Below are 19691 nucleotides of genomic sequence, written 5' to 3'. Positions count from 1 at the left end.
TGAGAACACCCACCACTACTAGCTAGCACTGCTGGATTTATATATTAAAACGGTAGTATTTTGCTGTCAAGAATTATCAAGACTGGTATATACATTTAGTTTGGTGGAATAAACCACACATTTTTATTTAAATGGTGTATTATATAAAACTAAATCAGGCCCAATGGGAAAAACCTGGTTGAAAAATGACGTTTTTTTAATGTATTTTTATTGACCAGAATATTACGTTTTTTTCTAACTACCATACTACCAGTTTGTCATAATTGTAACCTCTCTGCATCTGGTCATAATTCTGCCCACTATACTATGTGCTATATTATGAAGCCTACTGTTCATAGTTAAAGATACAATATTCAGAAATCGGTCCGCCATTTCCTGGTTGTTAAAATTCTAATAGTTAGCCTAATTTCAGTTTATGTGACAAAACAAGCAGTCACTGTGTAGAGAATCATTGTACCATCTTAACTGCTGTGAAATATGTTTTCCATAACCAAAAATATTGTATTTTTAGCTGTTTGAAAGTGGTGTACAAAAAGTAAAAGACACTAAACTGAAATGTAAGAACGGGAAGCATAGAAATAGCGCACATAGAACAGATCTACCACTTCTTAGACTCTAAAACTCACTTGTCTATATGAATTTGGTCGGGTCGCCCTACAAGTTACATATTGCTGATTTAAGACCTCATCATAACCTGGTAATGAAATCAAATCAAATGTTATTAGTCACATGCACCGAATACAACAGGTGTAGACCTTACAGTGAAATGCTTACTTTTGAGCCCCTAACCAACAATGCAGTTTAAATTTTTTTTGAATAAGAATAAGAAATAAAAAGTAACAAGTAATTAAAGAGCAGCAGTAAAATAGCAATAGTGATACTATATACAGGGGGGTACCGGTACCGAGTCAATGTGCGGGGGCACCAGTTAGTCAAGGTAATTGAGGTAATATGTACATGTAGGTAGAGTTATTAAAGTGACTATGCATTGATGATAACAACAGAAAGTAGCAGCGGTGTAAAGAGGGGGAGGGGCAATGCAAATAGACTGGGTAGCCATTTGATTAGATGTTCAGGAGTCTTATGGCTTGGGGGTAGAAGCAGCTCCGGTACAGGGGACTGAGCACACACCCCTGAGGGGCCTCTGTGTTGAGGATCAGCGTGGTGGATGTGTTGTTACCTACCCTTACCACCTGGGGGCGGCCCGTCAGGAAGTCCAGGATCCAGTTGCAGAGGGAGGTGTTTAGTCCCAGGGTCCTTAGCTTATTAATGAGCTTTGAGGGCACTATGGTGTTGAACGCTTAGCTGTAGTCAATGAATAGCATTCTCACAGGTGTTCCTTTTGTCCAGGTGGGAAAGGGCCGTGTGGAGTGCAATAGAGATTGCATCATCTGTGGATCTGTTAGGGCGGTATGCAAATTGGAGTGGGTCTAGGGTTTCTGGGGAAATGGTGTTGATGTGAGCCCTTACCAGCCTTTCAAAGCACTTCATGGCTACAGACGTGAGTGCTACGGGTCGGTAGTCATTTAGGCATGTTACCTTAGTGTTCTTGGGCACAGGGACTATGGTGATCTACAAAAAACATTTTGGTATTACAGACTCGGACAGGGAGACGTTGAAAACGGTCAGCGCATGCTCGCAGTACACGACCTGGTAATTTGTCTGGCCCTGCGGCCTTGTGAATGTTGACCTGCTTAAAGGTCTTACTCGCATTTGCTGCGGAGAGCGTGATCACACAGTCTTCCGGAACAGCTGGTGCTCTCATGCGTGTTTCAGTGTTATTTGCCTCGAAGCGAGCATAGAAGTAGTTTAGCTCGTCTGGTAGGCTCGTGTCTCTGGGCAGCTTTCGGCTGTGCTTCCCTTTGTAGTCTGTAACGGTTTGCAAGACCTGCCACATCCGACGAGCGTCAGAGCCGGTATAGTACGATTCGATCTAAGTCCTGTATTGGCGCTTTGCCTGTTTGATGGTTCGTCGGAGGGCATAGCGGGATTTCTTATATGCTTCCTGGTTAGAGTCCCGCTGCTTGAAAGCGGCAGCTCTAGCCTTTAGCTCAGTGCAGATGTTACTTGTAATTGTTCTATGAGTGTACTGTAAAAACTATTGCACAGGATATCGTTGGATATTGAAAACGTTGTTCATTACTTTTCTATTTGTTTACATAGTCACCACTTACAGTTAATCTGCAACATATTCTTACATTTAAAATAGATCAAGCAATGGTTAAAACATATATAAATCACAACTCTTCGCACATCTGCATACAGTAATTGTTTCATAATTCACTCACTCATAACTACATTCATAGAAAGATTGGGAGACAGAGTATATAAAGGCCGCTTGTTTTATTTTATTAATGATTAATAAGAGTGGTGTGATGGGGTAGATCCTCATCAAGGACCTCTGACCACAGAAGGTGATCGGTAGCGTAGTGGCCCTCTTAAAGTGTGGTGTGATTGGTCAGATCTGCAGTGAAGAGAATCAGGGCATTACAACTTTATCAATTTGAGATTTGAAAGAAAACTAGAAAAGAACATTCCCGAAGAAGCTTTGTGGACTCAGCTGGCTAAAAGTTTTTCCATGGTACTAGTTGAAGAATTTTGTGGCAGTTATAGCTTCAAAAAAGAGCAACTGCTCATATAAATACTTTGCGTCCTTCTCCACCACGCCGGTCAGGGGAATATTTGAGGACTTTCCAGAGGTCCAGCAACACATCAACCTCCTGAGGTTTCTGGCTTTTCATGACACTTACTGTAAGAATAAAAAGAGAAGTACATGAATTCACTTTTGGCAAAAGGTGAACATGCAGGACACAACAGAACAATAACGCACAGTAAAATATCTTGAACAGTCAGAATCTACTAAAAGTGGTAGCAAAGGCATGTTTGCTCCTCTGTCCCTTCATATTGAAGTCGGACATTGTAACGTCCTGACCAGAGTTCTTATGTGTTTTGCTTGTTTAGTGTTGGTCAGGACGTGAGCTGGGTGGGAATTCTATGTTGTGTGTCTAGTTTGTCTGTTTCTGTGTTCAGCCTAATATGGTTCTCAATCAGAGGCAGCTGTCAATCGTTGTCCCTGATTGAGAATCATATATAGGTGGCTTGTTTTGTGTTGGGGATTGTGGGTGGTTGTCTTCTGTCTTTGTGTTCTGCACCAGATAGGACTGTCTCGGTTTTCACATTTTGTATTTTGTATAGTGTTCACGTTATTGTCTCTTCTTTATTAAATCATGTTGAACACTAGCCGCGCTGCATTTTGGTCCTCTCCTTCACCCCAGGAAGAAAGCCGTTACAGACATAAACATTTTAAAGAAAAAGGATCTCAAAATCAGACAGTAGTTGGATAATGACAATGTTTTACTTTAAATGGTGAAGTTCTACTTAATCTTAATACATGTTATAATATTCAAACAACTTTTTATATACACACCGCTCCATAATCCTGAGGACATTGTCCCGGACAGAGGTTCCCCCAATTGAGGACAGCTTGGCAGTCTTACAAAAAGAAAGGTAAATGTAAGTATGTGTAAAGAGGCAATAAAAATAATTATCTTGTTCAAAAGTTATATGTCTGTCATATAATTCCTGCTACAAACCTAGTTAAAAATGGGTGTAATTGACAAATCTGTTCCTCTTCTATGCAACTGCACATGTGTGTGAGTTTGGGTGAGTGACAGGGAGAATGAGCAAGAGAGAAATGGGATAAACTTTACATGAACTCACCAAGGGAGGTGTTTGTTGAATCAGGACACAAGGATTTTGCACCTGCTTTACAAACATATTATGAGAAGCGATGCTATTTCAATTGGATCCACTTACTGTAGTACACTACACTCTTAGAAAAAAGGTTTCAAAAAGGGTTATTCTACAGTCCCCATAGATAAAACCTTTTTTGTTCTTGGTAGAACCATTTTTGGTTCCAGGTAGAACCCTTTTGGGGTTCCAAAAAGGGTTCTTCAAGGGGTTCTCCTATTGGACAGTCATTAAAACCTTTTAGGTTCTAGGTACCACCTTTTTTCTAAGAGTAGAAGATCAGGCAATCATGGGCAGCTGAATAGCATGTCTCTTGGGGAATCCAGTCTCAGTGACATGCAGAGACAAAAAGTTCATGATCATCAGCAGTGGTTGTGGTTGGAGTGTCCATCCTGAGATTGGAAGGTTGTGAGTTCAATCCCAGGCCGAGATTTAAAAAAGACTAAAAATGGGACCTGATGCTTCTCTGTCTGGTACTCAGCATTAAGGAGATGACTAGCGTCCTGTACAGGGGGTGTAGTTGTACATAAAGCTGCCTCACGCTACAGAAACAGGAGATAGGCTCCTTCCCTATGAGCTGTTCCGGCTCGCACAAGCCTTGGCTACTTACTTACTTATATCCGCATAACTAGTACAAAGCTGGTTAGTAGGAATCAATACACATTGAAGATCAGGGTATCAAACAGAAAAAATGAAATTTTGCACACAACTTGCTGTCAATTACTATGGATTTAGGGAAGGGTGGTTCTGTGCTCTCCTTTCCCTGGGATGTGACAGAATAGGTCACTAGTAACTGAGTGGGTGGCCAAGCACTGCTGTAGAGGCCATGCATCAAGTCATTGACATGTTTCAGGAACTTCCAGGAATGGAGAGAGAGAGACAGCAAAGCATAAGCTATTTACATTTATTAGTCAGCAGGCTGGAGAACATATATACTCCTTCCCTTTGTTCCCTCCTCCATCATTCCATTCAAAAAGGCAGTTGAGAGGTGTAATGTTAGGTGTAACATTTGAATGAGTGTTGAGGGATAGGCAAAATGTATTGTATTGTCAAATACAAAATACACAAAAATACAAGGATCTTTGATCAATCAAGAAAATCTTCACTTCCATATTGCAGGGTACATGTTTCAAGAATTAGGCTAGCTAACTGTCTCTCAAACTCGAACACACACACACACACACACACACACATTGTAGAATAATAGGGAAGACATCAAAACTATGAAATAACACATATGGAATCATGTAGTAACCAAAAAAGTGTTAAAACATCATTGATTTTCACACTGAGAATCTGTCTTAAAATCATCGATTTATCTTACATCCTAAAAAGGTCTCATCCTAACACACCTTTTCTCCAGCATGCCTCCTGCCTTTGCCCTAAGATTTAGTATTTCTAGTCTGGTCACTGACTTCCTCAACTCTGACGTGGCTTGGGGGAGGATCAGGTCATTCCTTTGCAGGATGAGGCTAAGTGAGGATAGGACAAAAAAAACATGTTCCAGTCTGTGATAACTAAACAGTCCTGTAGTTTAGCATCTGCTTCATCTGACCACTTTTTATAGACCGAGTCATTGGTGCTTCCTGCTTTAATTTTTGCTTGTAAGCAGGAATCAGGAGGATAGGGTTGTGGTCGGATTTACCAAATGGAGGGCGAGGGAGAGCTTTGTACGCGTTTCTATGTGGAGTACAAGGGATCTAGAATTTTTTTCTCTCTGGTTGCACATTTAACATGTTCATATAAATTTGGTAGAACTGATTTAAGTTTCCCTGCATTAAAGTCTCCGGCCACTAGGAGCGCCACCTCTGGGTGAGTGGTTTCCTGTTTGCCCATTTCCTTATACAGCTGACAGAGTGCGGTCTTAGTGCCAGCATCTGTCTGTGGTGGTAAATAAACAGCCAAGAAAAGTATAGCTGAAAACTCTTTAGGCAAGTAGTGTTTTGCGGGTACTATTTAATGGAGCTGCCAGTTGAGGACTTGCGAGTCATCTGTTTCTCAAACTAGACACTCTAATGTGCTTGTCCTCTTGCTCAGTTGTGCACCGGGGCCTCCCACTCCTCTTTCTATTCTGGTCAGAGCCAGTTTGCGCTGTTCTGTGAAGGGAGTAGAACACAGCGTTGTACGAGATCTTCAGTTTCTTAACAATTTCTCGCATGGAATAGCCATCATTTCTCAGAACAAGAATAGACTGACGAATTTCAGAAGAAAGTTCTTTGTTTCTGGCCATTTTGAGCCTGTAATCGAACCCATAAAATGCTGATGCTCCCGATACTTAATTAGTCTAATGCAGGCCAGTTTTTAGCTGTGCTAACTTACTTGCAAAAGGGTTTTCTATTGATCAATTAGCCTTTTAAAATGATAAACTTGGATTAGCTAACACAACGTGCCATTGGAACACAGGAGTGATGGTTGCTGATAATGTCCTTGAGTAGCCCAGCCAGAGTACGGACTTGAATCCGATTGAACATCTCTGGATAAAAAGCAATGCTCCCCATCCAACCTGACAGTGCTTAAGAGGATTTGCAGAGAAGAATGGGAGAAACTCCCCAAATACAAGTGTGCCAAGCTTGTGGCGTCATACCCAAGAAGATTTGAGGCTGTAATCGCTGCCAAAGGTGCTTCAACAAAGTGCTGAGTAAAGGGTCTGAATACTTATGTAAATGTGATATTTCCATTTTCTTTTTTTATAAATGTGCTTAAATTTAGCTTTGTCATTATGGGGTATTGTGTGTAGATTGATGACGGGGGGGAAAACTATTTAATTAATTTTGCAATAAGGCTGTAGCTTAACAAAATGTATGGAAAAAGTCAAGGGGTCTGAATACTTTCCGAAAGTAGCTAGTTTCAGCTCGTTATTTATACCATGTCTTATTTTGAGTTTTTTTGAATGATTTCATGCACTTTCGGGCACAGTGCATGCACTGCACCCGGGCCACCATAGGAGTCGCTAGTGTAATGGGACAAAGACGTCCCTGCCGGCCAAACCCTCCCCTAACACGGACGACGCTGGGCCAATTATGCACCGCCCCATGGGTCTCCCGGTCGCGGCGACAAAGCCTGGACGAACCCAGAATCTCCAGTGGCACACTTAGACCACTGCGCCCCTCGGGAGGCCGTGTCCAAACTTTTGACTGGTACTGTATGTACATGTTAAAGACAATGAATACATGTTGTTTAGTATATTTACTAGATTTAGTATGTTTAGTGTTTTTCTCTGTAAAGTAAGGTTTATGTAGATACATTTCAATGTTTAACACACTAATCAAAAACCTGATCTAATTTCCATATTCATACTGAGTTTGTAGCAAACAGATGAGAGCACCTGAGGGGTGTGGGCGTGGGAAAGGCCTGCTTATGACTTCATCTGGTGGCTAAACCACTCATTACAAGGTGTGGCTTCTCTCCTCAGAGACTTGAATGCAGCTGCACATCTTGTACAGCTGGCTGCAATTAGGGCAGCAGAACATGGGGAGGCGTTGCCATTCAGAAAAGGGAGAGAGAGAGCGAGCCGTGAGGAGGACACGCCAAACCTCTGTCGCAAACATTGGACCAGTAAGCTCCCAATGCTGAAGGTTTGAGGCTTTCTCTCTGCCCTGGGGTGAAATATTATCTTCCCCAGTGTTTTAAGTTTACGTTCAGTTACTGCCATAAAGGGCCAGTTGTTGATTTTGAGAATTTGCCTTATTTTTTGAGAGAACATTCTTTTGGAACATGAAGATTCCCCAAGCTATGTATGTTCGTTTATACAGTAACTATTATTCAACATTTCATCACCTGGGATTTGAACTCACAACCTCTTGGTTTATGGCATTCAGATATTCCTGCTACACCACCATGTCTTTGTCAGTTACCAGTTCATTTGACTATTCTTTCATCATTGATTTGATTGACGTATTTCAACAATTGAAGGGCTTTCTGTATAGTTGTCTAATGTTGGTGGGACATATTAACCTGTTTAATTATACTCCTGAATCACTACGATCAATAAAGGTTTTTCTTGAGTGTACTTTGTCATGGCTCCTCCTCTGCAGTGCAGGGGGCGGTTCCTCCTGCAGGCAGAGGAGGGTCGTTAGTGATTGGAGCCACCTGGGCTCGGTATAAAACTGCTTACTAATCACCTCTCTCTCTCTCTCTCTGCTCCTCCAGGTATGCTCATGATTTGTTTGTTCCTTTGTAGTTTTGCATAGTTTTCACTCAGTCATGTTCACACACACAGATTCACGCATCCATGCACTTTACATACACCTTACATTATAATACTTTCACACCTCATTCCTTTTCTTAGTTTAAAGTTAATAGTTTTTGTTTATAATAAAGAACATTTTTAATTGGCCTATACCTGTTGTTCGTGTCCCCTCATTTTTGTCACAGGCTATGAGCTGGCTTGTGACAACTTTTAACAGAGCTGAGATTTACTTCAAAGGGCATTCACCCTATTGCTTACACCTATCAATTTCTTTTCAGATCCGCACAAGCGCCTAGGGAGGAGGGGTTAGAGTTTCTTCTGGACAGGGCCTGACTATGTATTAAAAAATGTACACAAATGTTCTTGCAACTATTCCATGAAATGTGACTAGAACATTCATATATTATTTTTTGTGGAATGTTGATGGAATATTCTCATTACCTACAGAACTGGACACATCAATGCTCTTGCAATGTTGTCATTTAACGTGTCTAGAACATGATCTTATATTTTGAGAACATAAGATAATGTTTACTCTGATAATGTTTAAGAACATCTTTAATCTGAGCCTAGAGGAAAGTTTTTGTCCTCAGGCCTGGAGGGAAGTCAAAGTAATTCCGCTACCCAAGATAGGTAAAGCGGCCTTTACTGGTTCTAACAGTAGACCTATCAGCTTGCTGCCAGCTCTTAGCAAACTGTTGGGAAAATGGTGTTTGACCAAGTACAATGTTATTTCTCTGTAAACAAATGAACAACATACTTTCAGCATGCCTATAGAGAAGGGCACTCAACAATTACTGCACTGACACAAATTATAAGATTGTGAGAGCTGTACTGTTAGATGTCATTGACCATAACCTGATGTTGAAAAAATGTGTGTGTTATGGCTTTTCAACCTCTGCCATATCGTGGATTCAGAGCTATCTATCTAATAGAACTCAAATGGTTTTATTTAATGGAATCTTTTTTAATGTCAAACATGTAAATGTGGTGTACCGCAGGGCAGCTCTCTAGGCCCTCTACTCTGTTCTATTTTTACCAATGACCTGCCACTGGCATTAAACAAAGCATGTGTGTCCATGTATGCTCATGATTCAACCATATGCACATGAGCAACCACAGCTAATGAAGTCACTGAAACCCTTAATAAAGAGTTGCAGTCTGTTTTGGAATGGGTGGCCAGTAATAAACTGGTCCTGAACATCTCTAAAACTAAGAGCATTGTATTTGGTACAAATCACTCCCTAAGTTCTAGACCTCAGCTGAATCTGGTAATGAATGGTGTGGCTGTTGAACAAGTTGAGGAGACTACATTACTTAGCGTTACCTTAGATTGTAAACTGTCATGGTCAAAATATATAGATTGGTTGTAAAGATGGGGAGAGGTCTGTCCGTAATAAAGAGATGCTCTGCTTTTTTGACACCACATTCCAAAGTCCTGCAGGCTCTATTTTTTTCTTATCTTGATTATTGTCCAGTCGTGTGTTCGAGTGCTGCAAGAAAATACCTAGTTAAGCTGCAGCTGTTCCAGAACAGAGCGGGACGTCTTGCTCTTCATTGTAATCAGAGGGCTGATAAAAATGCTATGTATTCCAGTCCCTCTTGATTAAGAGTTGAGAAAAAGAAACATTAATGTGTTGAAAATCCTAAATTGTTTGCATAGTCACTTACCCCACCAGGGATCTTTTCACAGTTCCCAAATCCAGAACGAATTCAAGAAAGCGTACAGTATTATATAGAGCCAGTATTGCATGGAACTATTGCATGGAACTCCGTTCAATCTCATATTGCTCAAAGTGAACAGCAAACCTGGTTTAAAAACAGATAAAGCAACACCTCACTCCACAACGCCTCTCCCCCACTTGACCTAGATAGTTTGTGTGTATGTATTGATATGTAGGCTACGTGTGCCTTTTGTATTTTTAAAAATGTATTTATGTAGTTCTGTCTAGAGCTGTTGTCTATTAATGTTCTGTATTATGTCATGTTTCATGTTTTGTGTGGACCCCAGGAAGAGTAGCTGCTGCTTTTGCAACAGCTAATGGGGATCCTAATAAAATACTAAATACCAATACTACAATGCAGGTCATTTGGTTCTGCTATTAGATGAAGCACAGTGATGACACATGAAACGGTTGTATAAATAAACAAAATATCTGACTGTATTCCAATTTGGACTTTGCCGGCCTTTTAAATGGTTGAAAGCGCAGTGATTAACATTTGGGTGATCACATATTGGAAATTCAACTAACTTTTGGTTATCTTTTTGAGTGGGTGACTGAGTGTACAAAAGATTAGGAAAACCATCCTAATATTGAGTTGCACCCCCTTTTGGCCTCAGGACAGCCTCAATTCGTCGGGGCATGGACTATACAAGGTGTCGAAACGTTCCACAGGTTGCTACACAAGCCGGCTGGTAGTTCTATCGGTTTGGTTGCCAGAGAAGCGACTCAGTCGGTTCAGTCTTTTTGTTCTGTATCTATGGACGTGACCCAGTCGTTCGTTCAAAATGTTCCATTGCCATTATGGCTGGCAAGGTTCTTATTCTTATTAGCCAACTACGGCTAACTTACAGTCACGTGCAGCCAGAATAACAGCAAAGTTAGCGGCCTTCGCATTTGTTTAAGCTTTTTTCTAGTGACATTTATTGGGATACATCCATAACAATGAGCTAATGAGGCACGATTTCGCCTGGCATAGAAAATGTGCTCACTCGTCAGGACAATGTTTTCAGAGGAGCTAGCCAACAACACAGCTAACATAATCACTTCAAACTGAAGCTGGAAAGACTGCAAACTATAGCTGCACTTCTTTCCGGTTGACCGTTTTCAATTGACATTTCTTTGTATATATCCATAAAAATGATGCCAGCTGATTCATGATTTTGACTGGCTGAGAAACACTGCCTGCATGTATGTCTAGTCCAGACACATTCATTACTATGGGACAGCTGGAGATCGAAATTTGAATATTGTTTTCAATTTTGGAGAGACAGACAACAAGGTTTATACAAATCTCTGCTGTTGAAAACTAAATGTTAGTCTAAAAGAAATGTGAGATAACATCTAGATGCTTTTTATAGTAAAGGTCAAGTTTATAAATTGCCTCGCTGGGCTGATGAGATAGTGGATTGCGCAGTCAGATGGAACAGAGTAAATAGGCACTTTAAAGTCATAGATTTAGCCAGTGGTAACTTGTGGAATAGACACCAGTTGGAATGCTGCTTTAACCAATCAGCATTCAGGATTAGACCCACCCATTGTATAAACCATACCAAACCATCTTCGGTATAGTGTCGCCATAATATTTGAATTGAGGAAGTGTGATCATAATCATAAAATTACACATTCAATCATTTCATCTAAACTGCCGCTTGCGCGTCAACGAGCGTCTGCATAGCCTCGCGCTAAAATATAACTTATGCCTTGATCACACCGATAGCGTTATTGTGCAAAATGGTACACAGCATCATCTGGGTATGTATGCAATAAAAGTTAAACATTCATCTTCTGCTACCATTTCTGTCAAGCTGTCTATGCATACAGTTTGACGCATACATTCAATAAATCCAACAAATGCACCACACAGAATGCACTGCAACTGCCTTGGCAATGCAATGCTGCAAGACAAGCGCAGCATTCCATTGGAAATGAATGTACTTCTGGTGTACCAAAATGCAAAGACAGTGTTGGTGTGATCTAGGTGTTATATTTTGACACATGATCGAGGCATTAGTTCTATTTTTGAAGCGTGACGTGCTGCTAGTCCCGTCTCTCCCATCTCCTCATTGGTTTTTAGTTGCATATACCCACGTGGGTGATTGAAAGATGAACTGAGATCCACACTCCAGTCCAGTTGGTGGTGGTATGCACCTTAAAGTTGGTTGCCAACCGCCATATAAAGTCCACAGAAGAAGACTGAAGGAGGAGAGATAAAAACATTTTTTAAATAAAAATAAAAATAAAAATAATTACTAGAAACTAACTAGGTTTCCCCTTTCATCTGTGGATTACTTGAGAACACACGATTTTGTGACTCAAAATGGGTCAAAATTCTACAAAGATCCAGGAAAAAGGACATTGTACATTTCAGTTAAAATAACAACCCAATGTTTATATCCCTGGTCAAATTAGCTAGCAACAGAAGGCTAGCTAGCTAAATGGCCATCAACGTTTCATGTGTTTCGACTTGTCCCCAAATTAATATAGTTGGTTCAGAGTTTGTTTTGATATTTCAACCTGCGTGTCCTGATCGCATCTGGTGTGGGGGGACAAAAACAACATGTGTACGATGGCGCACACATGCACTTGCCTGGTCTAGTCAGCATGTAAGAATAGGGCTCGAAATGGATGTTGATGATGAAAAAGACAGTAACATATTGCAATGTACCAAGAGAGATATGGAGAAAGAGATGGAAAAAGATTGGGGCAACATGCTTCTCAACTTTCCTTTACTACAATGCTGGATGTCACAAAATGTCCCTGTGTCATGCAGGGTTGGGGTGATGGGGTCAAGTCAGGAAGTACATTGAAATTCCCTTTTTTTTTTCTCAGAGGAGCTTTGATTTCAGTTTACTTTCAGAATTGAAAAGGAATTGACTCCAACCCTGGTGTCGTGTAATATTTTGGTGCAAGGTTCAGCTCGTATACTCTTCATCTTCCAGTATTAATTGCACTGATTGGTTAGAGCGTTATCTGAGATTATATGACAATTAACATGACTGCTACTGAGTGTACAGCCATGAGAAGTAATTTACTCCCTCTTAATACCTTTTCATCTATGCTCTCTACCCTTCTCAATCTCTCTCCCTGTCTACATATAACTTTTGTGGAGAAACTCAACATAGAAAGATACAAAAATACCTGAGACAGTTTCATTTTCTATGTTTTATTTTGGACGTTCATTTGAGTCAGCTCAGAGAACACTCACAAAGAGTAACACCAACATCCTTAACACATTCATGGGACCTGGGACATGTTCATTAGGCACCAAATGAAAGAAAATAGACAAACCGGGAGGGACTACCTGAACCTATTTCTCCAATTTCTCCAATAAATAATTTTTGTTTCGTGTTGCTAAATGTTTTGTTAACCGTTGCATGCCCTAATGAACACAACCTTGTCCACAGTATAAAATTAGGAATTATATATATTTTAAAATTAGAATAGTAATTTAATAGGATCTCTATGGTCCACAGTCTCTCTCTATCGCTCTCTCTCTCTCTTTCTGAGCCTTCTCCCATCTAGTATGGACTGTGTTGATTTTTAAAGAGGGTTTGCAATGGAGGATCCACAGAGATTCGATCACAGTTGAATGGGACACATGTAGAGGAAAAGGGAGAAAATTACAAAAAGAAAACATTCAATTCCAACAACATATTCACTCACTCATAAACACACACAGGCACACACACACACTCAAACTGATGTGGAAAAGAACATATGAACAAAATTGTCTATTTAATGGGTATTAAGGAGAGAGAGCTGCATCCACACCGATTTTCTTCACTGAAGAAAGTACAGGCGCCACAGCACTGGCGACAGACAGACAGAAAGAGAGCTATGCAGTTACAACCATATTCCTCTCAGCACCACCTGTCTTTCTCTTAGCCTCTACCTCCTTTCCTCCTACTCCACCACCTTCTTCCTCTCCGTACCAGGACATCCTGAACACCTGCAGTGAGGATCCGCCCTCTGGATCACACATCACATGACATCAACGAAGAACTCACTGGGGTTGCCCATGGCAATGCGGAATGATTGTCGTGAGGCGGTGAGTTCGGGGGGCATGGAGGCTAGGTCTCGGCCCGGGGGCGACCCAGGGGGGGCCGTCATGGGGAGGGAGGTCGGCGGCTGGGCTGGCAGGCCGGGGGGTCCGTACACCAGGCTACCGCTGTGGGAATGGGTGCTGTGGACACTGTGGGCCAAGCTGATCAGGCTGTGCATGCTGTGCTCTTTAGGGGGCACCGCCACTGAGCGATCACTGGGCGCATTTTCCTTCCTCAGCTCTGATTCGCTGCCGCTCCCTGTGGACTTGGACTCGCCACCACCAGCACCACCGCCTGCCCCCCCAGCAGCCTCTTCCTTCTTACTGCCACTGCAGTTGGACCCGCTGCTACGACTCTCTGCAAAGGAGAGAGAGAAAGAGAGAAAGGTTGAGAGTATATGCATATCCTAGCTTCTGGGCCTGAGTAACAGGCAGTTTACTTTGGGCACGCTTTTCATCCGGACATGAAAATACTGCCCTCTACCCAAGAGAGGGTAAACATAAGAATGAGTGTGATTTTTTGTCACAACTTGTCACAAGTAATCTAACCTAACAATTTCACAAAAACTACCTTAATTTCACAAAAACTACAAATGTAAAGGAATGAAGAATATGTACATAAAAATATATGAATGAGTGATGGTACAGAACGGCATAGGCAAGACGCAGTAGATGGTATTGAGTACAGTATATACATATGAGATGAGTAATGTAGGGTATGTAAACATATAAAAGTGGCATCAGTCAATAAGGATGTGCTCTGCAATGTTGGGTTGTATTGGAGAGCGTCTCAGTCTTAAATCATTTTCCACACACAGTCTGTGCCTGTAGTTAGTTTTCATGCTAGTGAGGGCCGAGAATCCACTCTCACATAGGTACGTGGATGCAAACGGCATCAGTGTCTTAACAGCGCAAAGGCAAAGATCTTTGCCAAGGCAAAGATACTCTGAGCACAGCCCTATCCAAAAATCTAGCAGTGGCTTCTGATTAAATTCTATTTTCACAGAACCGCTTGTTGCAATTTCGATGAGGCTCTCCTGTTCAGATATCGGTAAGTGGACTGGAGGCAGGGCATGAAAGGGATAATGAAGCATAAGCATTATGTGGTTGCTGCCCATATCATTGCATAATGCAGAAAATACACGAGAGTTCAGGGGTCTTGCTTTAACAAAGTTAACCATTTTCAGTGTAGTGTCCAAAACGTCTTCCAAGCTGTCAGGCATTCCCTTGGCAGTTTGAGCCTCTCGGTGGATGCTGCAGTGTACCCAAGTGGCGTCGGGAGCAACTGCTTGAACGCGCGTTACCATTCCATGTCATGGCTTTTGCGCCATCCGTACAGATACCAACACATCTTGACCACCAAAGTCCATTTGATGTCACAAAGCTGTCCAGTACTTAAAAAAGAGCCTCTCATGTTGTCCTGGTTTCCGGTGGTTTGCAGAAGAGGATGTCTTTCTTAATTGACCCCCCCATAAACCTAACGGACATATACCAAGAGCTGTGCCAGGCCCCCCATGACTGTTGACTCATCCAGCTGTGACGCATATAATTAACTGGCTTGTATGTGAAGCAGTAATTGACATTTACATATATTTAAGACATTTACATATATGTAATTCATTAACAGGGGTCTGACTTTATAGTAAGTACAGCGTCCTATGATACAAGGCATTTATGTAATAAATTACAATGGGTCTGACTGGCAAAAAGTGCTCTTCACTGACGAATCACAGTTTTGTCTCACCAGGGGTGATGGTCGCATTTATTGTCAAAGGAAGGAGTGTTACACCGAGGCCTGTACTCTGGAGCGGGATCAATTTGGAGGTGGAGGGTCCGTCATGGTCTGGGGCGGTGTGTCACAGCATCATCGGACTGAGCTTGTCGTCATTGCAGGCAATCTCAACGCTGTGCATTACAGGGAAGACATCCTCTTCCCTCATGTGGTACCCTTCCTGCAGGCTCATCCTGACATGACCTCCCAGCATGACAATGCCACCAGCCATACTGCTCGTTCTGTGCGTGATTTCCTGCAAGACAGGAATGTCAGTGTTCTGCCATGGCCAGTGAAGAGCCCGGATCTCAATCCCATTGAGCATGTCTGGCACCTGTAGGATCGGAGGGTGAGGGCTAGGGCCATTCCCCCCAGAAATGTCCGGGAAATGGCAGGTGCCTTGGTGGAAGAGTGGGGTAACATCTCACAGCAATAACTGGCAAATCTGGTGCACTGCAGTACTTAATGCAGCTGGTGGCCACACCAGATACTGACTGTTACTTTTGATTTTCAGCCCCCCCCCCCCTTTGTTCAGTTTATGTCTCAGTTGTTGAATCTTGTTATGTTCATACAAATATTTATCCATGTTAAGTTTGCTGAAAATAAACGCAGTTGACAGTTAGAGGATGTTTCTTTTTTTGCTGAGTTTATATATACACTGCTCAAAAAAATAAAGGGAACACTTAAACAACACAATGTAACTCCAAGTCAATCACACTTCTGTGAAATCAAACTGTCCACTTAGGAAGCAACACTGATTAACAATAAATTTCACATGCTGTTGTGCAAATGGAATAGACAACAGGTGGAAATTATAGGCAATTAGCAAGACACCCCCAATAAAGGAGTGGTTCTGCAGGTGGTGACCACAGACCACTTCTCAGTTCCTATGCTTCCTGGCTGATGTTTTGGTCACTTTTGAATGCTGGCGGTGCTTTCACTCTAGTGGTAGCATGAGACGGAGTCTACAACCCACACAAGTGGCTCAGGTAGTGCAGCTCATCCAGGATGGCACATCAATGCGAGCTGTGGCAAGAAGGTTTGCTGCGTATGTCAGCGTAGTGTCCAGAGCATGGAGGCGCTACCAGGAGACAGGCCAGTACATCAGGAGACGTGGAGGAGGCCGTAGGAGGGCAACAACCCAGCAGCAGGACCGCTACCTCCGCTTTTGTGCAAGGAGGAGCAGGAGGAGCACTGCCAGAACCCTGCAAAATGACCTCCAGCAGGCCACAAATGTGCATGTGTCTGCTCAAACGGTCAGAAACAGACTCCATGAGGGTGGTATGAGGGCCCGACGTCCACAGGTGGGGGTTGTGCTTACAGCCCAACACCGTGCAGGACGTTTGGCATTTGCCAGAGAACACCAAGATTGGCAAATTCGCCACTGGCGCCCTGTGCTCTTCACAGATGAAAGCAGGTTCACACTGAGCACATGTGACAGACGTGACAGAGTCTGGAGACGCCGTGGAGAACGTTCTGCTGCCTGCAACATCCTCCAGCATGACCGGTTTGGCGGTGGGTCAGTAATGGTGTGGGGTGGCATTTCTTTGGGGGGCCTCCATGTGCTCGCCAGAGGTAGCCTGACTGCCATTAGGTACCGAGATGAGATCCTCAGACCCCTTGTGACACCATATGCTGGTGCCCTGGGTTCCTCCTAATGCAAGACAATGCTAGACCTCATGTGGCTGGAGTGTGTCAGAAGTTCCTGCAAGAGGAAGGCATTGATGCTATGGACTGGCCCGGCCGTTCCCCAGACCTGAATCCAATTGAGCACATCTGGGACATCATGTCTCGCTCCATCCACCAACGCCACGTTGCACCACAGACTGTCCAGGAGTTGGCGGATGCTTTAGTCCAGGTCTGGGAGGAGATCCCTCAGGAGACCATCCGCCACCTCATCAGGAGAATGCCCAGGCGTTGTAGGGAGGTCATACAGGCACGTGGAGGCCACACACACTACTGAGCCTCATTTTGACTTGTTTTAAGGACATTACATCAAAGTTGGATCAGCCTGTAGTGTGGTTTTCCACTTTAATTTTGAGTGTGACTCCAAATCCAGACCTCCATGGGTTGATAAATTTGATTTCCATTGATCATTTTTGTGTGATTTTGTTGTCAGCACATTCAACTATGTAAAGAAAAAAGTATTTAATAAGATTATTTCATTCATTCAGATCTAGGATGTGTTATTTTAGTGTTCCCTTTATTTTTTTGAGCAGTGTATATATATATATATATATATTTATTTATTTTAAATGTGATTCACCTTTTTATTAGGCGTATACCTGTCATAGAGGGATCTTTCTTCCCCTTTGTGTCTTTGGTCAAATGTCCGAGACTACTTTACATGCCAGCTGCAGACTGGTAAATGCTATGGTCTAGTGAGTTTCTTCTTCTTGTGTAGAGATTGAGAGTTTCACCATTTCAAATGTATGGACTACCGTCTCACGTTTTCTGGTACATTGGCTGGTCTCGTAGTGGTCTCAAGGTTGATTATTCAGGTTCAGGTTCAGGTTCCCGACCACTATACACACCATCATAAAAAAGTAGATCTGTAACAAAGAGATTTCAGTCTTCCCATACTGGAGAGCCAGAGGGAGAATTTCTGCAAACTATATATGACTGGCTGTTAAGTCATAAAACCGGCCCAACAACTGCCTCTCTCCTAACCTGTGGGAGAGAGGGGGTCTGACTATCTGTCAGCCACTGCCAGGTGATCTGGCACCTTTGATCCTCACCAAGGAGAGAGAGTCATGACACCGCTTGGAGTTTGCCAAAAGGCACCTAAAGACTCTCAGACCAGGAGACCTGGCACCATCCCTACGGTGAAGCATGGTGGTGGCAGAATCATGCTGTGGGGATGTTATTCAGCGGCAGGGACTGGGAGACTACTCAGGATTGAGGGAAAGATGAACGGAGCAAAGTACAGAGAGATCCTTGATGAAAACCTGCTTAGGACCTCAGACTAGGGTGAAGGTTCACCTTCTAATAGGACCCTAAGTACAAAGCCAAGAAAATGCAGGAGTGGCTTCGGGACAAGTCTCTGAATATCCTTGAGTGGCCCAGCCAGAGCATAGACTTGAACCCGATCGAACATGTCTGGAGAGACCTGAAAATAACTGTGCAGCAAAGCTCACCATCCAACCTGACAAAGCTTGAGAGGATCTGCAGAGAAAAATGGGAGACACTCCCAAATACAGGTGTGGCAAGCTTGTAGCGTCATACCCAAGAAGACTCGAGGCTGTAATCACTGCCAAAGGTGCTTCAACAAAGTACTGAGTAAAGGGTCTGAATACTTATGTAAATGTGATATTTCCGTTTTTTAAATATTTTATACATTTGCAAAAAATCCTAAAAATCTGTTTTTCTTTGTCCTTATGGGGTGTAGATTGATAAGGAAAACAATTGAATCCATTTTAGAATAAGGCTGTAATGTAACAAAATGTGGAAAAAGTCAAGCGGTCTGAATACTTTCCAAATGCACTGTATGTCAGTCCAGTCATTTGGTTTGCCTTTCTGTGTGTGTTTCTCTGTTAGTTTGCGTGTATGTGTAGCTGAGCATCTCACCTTCGCTGTGCTGGCTGTCTGCACTCCCCCCCCTTCCAGGTTGGCTTTGGGGAGGCTCGTGCAGAGGGTGTGGGTTGTAGGGCTGTGGGATGGGGTACTGGTAAGGGAAGGCCAGGGGCCAGGGGGCAGCCCCAGGGTGCGGCAGGGGAGCAAGGGTGTCTTGGTCGGACGCCCCACTCGACCCATCGTGGTCTCCCAGTGAGAGGTTAGCCATATCTGAGAGAGAGGGGAGGAGAGGAGAGAAAATGGGAGGAAGGGAAGGGAGAGAGTGGAGGAGAATGGGAAGGAGTGGAAAGGGACAAACGTGTTAAAGAAGAAAGAGTAAAGGAGAGGTGAAGTCATAAAGAAAGCTATCTTGTGAAAGACAAAGAGATAATAAGACTCACTGCCACAGAGGTCTCCGAAGTTGGAGAGGTGAAGAGTTATAAAGAAAGCTATCTTGTGGAAGAGAAAGAGATAATAAGACTCACTGCCAAAGAGGTCTACGAAGATGGAGAGGTGAAGAGTCATAAAGAAAGCTATCTTGTGGAAGTGAAAGAGATAATAAGACTCACTGCCACAGAGGTCTACGAAGATGGAGAGGTGAAGAGTCATAAAGAAAGCTATCTTGTGGAAGTGAAAGAGATAATAAGACTCACTGCCACAGAG

At 42.8% G+C, this 19691-nt stretch overlaps 1 protein-coding gene across 3 annotated transcripts in view; it reads right to left on the bottom strand.

Annotated features, from left to right (window-relative positions):
• Positions 1–12810: 12810 nt before the first annotated feature.
• The window catches only part of LOC139549332 (segment polarity protein dishevelled homolog DVL-3-like), a 58534-nt gene continuing 51653 nt past the window's right edge, over positions 12811–19691 (bottom strand). For all 3 annotated transcript variants that reach the window (XM_071359723.1, XM_071359722.1, XM_071359724.1), the window contains 2 exons: positions 19044–19259; positions 12811–14063 (listed from right to left, as the gene is read on the bottom strand). In XM_071359723.1, coding sequence (XP_071215824.1) covers positions 13645–14063; positions 19044–19259 — 635 coding nt within the window. In that variant the 3' untranslated portion in view covers positions 12811–13644. The remainder of the gene's footprint in view (positions 14064–19043; positions 19260–19691) is intronic.

The sequence above is a fragment of the Salvelinus alpinus genome, chromosome 22 (assembly GCF_045679555.1).
Source record: "Salvelinus alpinus chromosome 22, SLU_Salpinus.1, whole genome shotgun sequence".
Lineage (NCBI taxonomy): Eukaryota > Metazoa > Chordata > Actinopteri > Salmoniformes > Salmonidae > Salvelinus > Salvelinus alpinus.
The sequence above is the reverse complement of the archived record's forward strand: the minus strand, read 5'-3'. Positions and strand labels throughout refer to the sequence as shown.